This window comes from Tribolium madens, unplaced genomic scaffold (genome assembly GCF_015345945.1).
Source record: "Tribolium madens isolate multiple individuals breed KSU strain unplaced genomic scaffold, Tmad_KSU_1.1 Scaffold_20;HRSCAF=117;Tcas5.2_LG4, whole genome shotgun sequence".
NCBI classification, from domain to species: domain Eukaryota; kingdom Metazoa; phylum Arthropoda; class Insecta; order Coleoptera; family Tenebrionidae; genus Tribolium; species Tribolium madens.
Window position 1 is genome coordinate 8709179 of NW_025400985.1, and position 6403 is coordinate 8715581.

Here is a 6403-nt window from a genome sequence, read left to right on the forward strand (position 1 = left end):
GTACCTCTTTTTTTTTGCTGATTTATAAATACCAAATATGTATATTTATAATTAAAATTTTGCTAATTTTAAATTTTAGTAAGAACAATTTTAGTAAGAATACAACATTAGTAAAAAAACAGTTTGTGTGAAACTGTTGGTGGCGTGCGTATGATGGAATTAAATATTCCCAAACTGAAGCGAAAGAATTTTCGAAGAGTAAAAGACGACTCCTAATGAGGAGCAGAAACATATTATAAATCCAAACAATAAGCTATTGTTCTTTAAACTCTATTGATAATATTCAGAAAAAGCCAACGAAAAACGGGTGATTTTTTCCTGATTTCGCATATATAGGTGCATCTAAACCACGCACAAAATTTGCATTCCCCGAGCTTTTTTCATCGTCGCTGTTGCACATTTGTGTAAATATTTGTATTCTCAGTCTCCGGACGTGGATTTTGCGTGTTTTCGATGCACCTGCAGGACATCCGCATTAATCGAAAAGCAAAACCGAAACGAAGTGCATATTTGATGTGCCGGGGAGTAAAGGGGGGCTGCATCACCGGAGTGTAAAGGACCCCACGAAAAAGTTAAGTGTGGTTTAGTGGCCAAGGACAACCACTATGTACCGGTCGCTGCATTTTATAGCGTTTCCTTCACCCGACTCGCTGGCATACTCACATATTTACATCCGCAATGGACACAAGGAGCCATCTTGCCGAAATTATTGATAAACGACCTACCTGTGATTTCGCCGGAATCGATTAAAAGACAATTTAAAATGTAAAAACCGGACATAATTATGGCTCGCACATATTATTGATTGCTACTTACATATCAATACGGTTTAGCGACTTACTATACACACACATCGCACATCACAACATTCGCTACAAGGTCGAAAACACTTTGATACTATTATGAGGAAATTGATTTCAAAACTGACGTAATGGATTTTGACCCTTTCAAGCATTTTTAACATGTTTTGCTTCAGGATTATGCGGGGGGTCATTGCTAATGAGTCGCCCCTCCAGCTATCCATTTTGTTTTTTTCGTAATTATCGAATTTGCTGAAGAATCGACCACCGTCAAAACAAACGAGTGGAAAGTTTCTAATTGGTGTAAAAATTTTCTTCGCTTAGCCTTGGTACTATCTTTAAGACGACTCGGCCTTAAATTCGTAACTTGATTACGCAGAAATAAACAACAACATTTTTTCGGACAACAGGATATAGCTAAACTTTCCGGGAAAAACAAAACCAGTTTTTTAAAGCGATTTTAGCAAATCCGGATTCCCCAACACAAAAACAAAACGAGCATTACAAATATTTTTTTTATGGAATTTGATGTTAGTGAAATATGTATTTTAAAAAAATGTGAAATTATACATTAATAATCCAAAAATTCCAAAATTAAATTTGTTTGTTTTGTTCTTTTCCACTATTCAAAATTGTTATCACCTATGGGACATGGGACACCACAAAGTTGCAAAACTAAAATTTCTGTATAAACTTCTTTACTCGATAGTTCGTTCAATTTTGTCGATTTTTTTAATAAATGGTAAAAATAGAAATGATTTTATTTGATTTCATTGTTTTTATTCTTATAATAAAACATTTAACATTTTGTTAAAACCTAGCAAAAACCCTTTTAATAAATAAAAAAATAAGAAATAAAACAAAGAACATTTGCATCCTATTGTTTTTAAAACATTTTGAATTAGGATACCAAAAGTTTGAATCCTGATGCATAACAAACAAGGGAAACTCAATTCTAGTTTATATGAAAAAATAAAAATTCAGTAGTCAAGTTTGACAATAAAACTTGACCAAACTGTATGCTGTTTTAAACTTGCAATTCTAAGGAAATGCAAAAAATATACAAGCAAGATATGATAACAGTGTTGGCATTAAGTGACCTTTCACCTTCGTTCGTTAAAACCGGAAGACCTTAAATTAAAGATACAATCAAGCTTTTTAATTTGGCATCGAGCATCCGGTAATCTACACCTTTTAATAGCCCCATCGATATTTCACGACTCTTCTATTCGGGCTAGTTCCACCTATCTTGCGACCTAGTTGTAGAAGTTTTTAACAATGAAATGCAAAAATTGCATTACGGTCGGTCGAAAATAGCCTCAGCCATTACACGTGGCTTTATTTCCTAATGTTTATGCGGTTTATGCTATATTTTACGTTTGGATCTGGACACGCAACGTGTGCGTCATTTTTGCTTACAGGAAGATCGATATAAATACCAAGGGAATACGCACACTACAAACCATCGGATGAACCTCAGCATTTCCACGGCGGAAAATTAGGAAAATCAAATCAGATCGATGTGAAAGCGTCACATCAGTGAAATGCAACGTGGAGTATTTCCAAAGGCCCCTCGGAGGCCGTTATGCATTCTGCAAGCGGGCTTATCGGAGTCCCTATCGCTCACGCAAATCGTTCTCTGCGTGGGATGCGTGTCCCAAAACTCCGACCGGCATGCAAACTGCCCCTATCTATTATTTATAAAAACCCCGCAGACACAGCCGCTTATAAATGTATATCGCCGAAAATGTGCTTTCATTATTTCGATGCGTAATAATAGCATTCCAATAGCACACACAATTTATTAATGATTTTGCGTGGTCGCGAGGAACTTTCCTTAATTATTAGTACCAAGCGAGGTTTTTTAGATCAATTATTCACACAGTCGAATTACGATTGGCCTATTTTTGGGCCAAATTGGAGAAAAAATTTCGAACGATTTGCGTGGGCGACCCACAAGGTAAAGTCAACGATTTAGATATACCCAATTTGCCTTCCAATCAATCGCTAAGCGAACCCTTCCAGAAAAGCGATTTAAAATTTATTATTTTCTCAATAAATTATTATTTACACGTTTGCCAACACGTCATCAGACGACCATTTGCAATTTAAATACTTCCAGGAAATTAAATGCTAATTTGTTTTGTTGATGATCTTTTCCAGGCAAATCGATTACTGACATTTTTTAGTCTAGTTTCACTCAATTACACAACGAAGTGTTCAAACTAAGGTTACCGTTCAAAAATTTCTCAAGATAAATATGTTTATCTTACACTTTTATTTATTTTGTATTATTTCAGACATTGTTATACGAGGATAATTGACGTCAACAACACACATTTCCAAGAACGGCTGGTCAAATTTTGATAGGCGACCGACAAAAAACACCAACAAACTTGTTGAATTGGTGATTTTTAACAGAGTAAATATTACCAAAATTTGTTTTGCAAACTGTTTGTTTATTATATCTCACAAATGCCGGATATCGTTATCACCGCTGGCGGTTCGTAGTCAAATATTTTTCAGCAAAACAATTTTAAACTACTAAAAATTCCAATTACAAAACAGTCATTTGAGTAGCAATTTTTAGCGTCAGTACTAAATATTTCATGAAATTAATAATTCACTCAAAATAGAACAAAATATCAATAAGTTTGCTTTATAACTTAATTAGTAAGGTCGCTACTGTTTCACCCTGCAAAGTTAAATCTAATTTTGTTGCCAATTTTTTAAGGGTAGTTTCTAATTCGTTCATCAATAACTCTACCAGGATGTGCACTTTTCGATAAAATAATCTAATTAACAACATAATTAAAAATCAAATTGGAAATGGCAATTTTAACTAAAAGTCATGTCAGTAAGTTTTAAATAGCATCAGACAGTCTGCAAATAATACTTTCCAGACTATAATTCTTTAATAAAGCTTAATTTAATCTAAAAGCTGTGGGACGAAGTGCTTTTTATAAAGCCTATAATGTGTTTATAAACGTACCACGTCTATTGGATATCATGTCTGTAATTTATGAGTTTAATTCTATGTGAAAAACTACGGCAATATCTTTTTTTACAAAAAATGATACATTGTAGCAAAAATTACAATAGTAATTGTTCTACTTTGTAAACAATAGATATTTATTTTATATAAAAATAGAGTTGCAATCTTTATTTTGTATCATTATAAAGTGAAAAAATTAGAAACAAATTGAAATTAGAAGAACCTTGTTGACACCAATATGAAAATGCCTTGGACCACTTTTGGACGCGATTATTGAATAAGCAAATATGAGGAGACAATTTTGGATAAGAAAAACGATTTGTATCTATAGTGTTGCAAGTGAGACTTTTTCTAATTTTCCAGGCACCACAAAGAGGTGTATTCGAGTCGTTGTTTGATGTCGGTTGGTATCTCAATGTTGCAATAAACAAATAATCACATTTTCTTATTTGCTTTACCGCAGTGATAATGCCATCTTTGACAAACACATAGTCGAGATTCCTGCCCCAGCGAATTTATCGAATGTTGAAAATTCTTCCAGTTTGTGTGTATTTATTTACAATTCATGCAATAAGAAAAAATGTTCAAGTTCAACGTCCCCTTATTCTATATATTTTGATATAGTTTATCGCTTTTGACATTCCATTAGGCAGCAACGGTACCTTCCCAAATCCCTGGTTCAATCACTCTTTATCGGTCATCCAATAGGATGGAAAAACGGCCGTTATTCGACTTTACTGTTTGTCGCAGATAAAAAATTTCGGTTCGAAAAATATGTTTGATGCGTTAATTGATCGCTTTCAGGCCTATGACAATAAATCATGGGTTTATCACAGAGCAAAGTTCACAAAAGTCAGAAGTTAGAGAGATATAATCCGGGAGAGATTAGAAAAAAATAGCAGGAATTTGTCGCGGTGGTAAAAATCATCATTTCAAGGCGGTTTTTAATCGCACTGTAAACATCGTGAAGGTTTCGCGACTTGAAAAAAACACATCAAGGACCTCAAATACTTGAAAAATAGTACTTACATAGAGAAAGGATTCTTAAGTGGTGCACATAGAAAATTGTGAATTTAATATTAAGAGAGAATTGCATCTAAGTCTAATCCACAAAACCAATGCATAATAGATAATCCTTTATCCTTCGGATCAAACTCTCTGTCATGTTTGGAATTCTCCGCCAACACTCACACTCCGCAAGAATTCGCACTTCGTCCTTGCGACCGGTTGAAAACACGCTACGCAAAATACCGCTAGAACCGCCGACCTACCATAAGGACATTGGCCGTGATCAGGAATTGAATCCTGACCAGCGCAACATTGCAAAACGTGTGTTAGGCGAATATGCCGACGAGAGACGTGTGCAAAAACCGAACGCAGGCGAAGTTGAGGTGGCTCGACGATTCGCGGACCCTTCCTGCTATTCATTCGCGAAGCAGCCTGCGAACAGGTCCTGGGAAGCTGCAGGAAGCGTTGCGTAACGGTTGATCAGTGGCGAATATATTCGGCCTTCGACAGTTTGTTAACACGGGAGGCCCAACGAATTTTTATCATTTGTTCACAGTCGGAGTTGCTAAATGTTTGTTTAGGAGCCTGGATAAACTGAAATTGATATGGTGGTGAATGTGACAGTGGCGTAGCAAACGGGGTGCAGTGATTTTTGTGGTTCTCTTGTGCTTTCTTGGGAGAGATTTCTGATTTCGTGACGGTTAACGGAAATTTAAGAATGATAACCTGTTGCGTTGGTTTATGAAATAAGCTTACACAACAAAAAATGCTATTGTTTTTACAAACTTCCGTAAATTTTTATTTGGAGCTTTTGATACGATAACTGCTCTCTCAAATAAATTAATAAAGCAGAATGTAAATAATGGACAATATGAATTCTTAATTTTGCGAAATTTTTATATTTATGAACTATTTTCAATTCTAATAATCAGCATAAATTTAATTTATGCTAATTCATGTAAAAGTATTTACAAATCACAATTTTTGAATGATTGCAACACATTTTGTGGTTTCTTTTTTAAAGTTCAAAGGATTGGTAATAATTTTTCACTCCACCATGGAGGCGAAGATAGATTACAAAAATTGAATTTTATTACGTGTTAAACAACTTTTACAAAGTAACCTAAAGTTATCAAAACTGTAGTACAGCAGATAACTGTGATAACCTTGTCTGCTTGTGAAAGAATGCGAGTTGAAATCTTGAAAGTAATTTATTTTAAGCTCTTTGTTTGGCAAAGCAGTGTCTGAAATGTGGAATAAAGCACCAAATGTAAGTAAGTATTAAAAAGTAATAAAACTTTGTGTTAACAATGCTTATTCTTTATAAAAGAAATGTATAACACATCACAAGCTTCTTTAAAATTTTTAGTCTTTTCTCAACCTTACAATTGTTTTTATTTTTTTGCTACTTGGAGTGAAATAAATCACAAAAATTTGGTTTTTGTGTAAAAAAGTATTCGTTATTCTTTATAAAAGAAATGTATAACACATCACAAGCTTCTTTAAAATTTTTAGTCTTTTCTCAACCTTACAATTGTTTTTATTTTTTTGCTACTTGGAGTGAAATAAATCACAAAAATTTGGTTTTTGTGTAAAAAAG

At 34.1% G+C, this 6403-nt stretch overlaps 1 protein-coding gene across 2 annotated transcripts in view; it reads right to left on the reverse strand.

Annotated features, from left to right (window-relative positions):
• Positions 1-5120, reverse strand: part of LOC123004768 — a 14241-nt gene extending 9121 nt beyond the window's left edge. Inside the window, exon 1 of one of the 2 annotated variants that reach the window (XM_044398192.1) lies at positions 5067-5120. In XM_044398192.1, coding sequence (XP_044254127.1) covers positions 5067-5077 — 11 coding nt within the window. In that variant the 5' untranslated portion in view covers positions 5078-5120. The other variant, XM_044398193.1, reaches the window with a different exon arrangement.
• Between the last annotated feature and the right edge of the window lie 1283 nt (positions 5121-6403).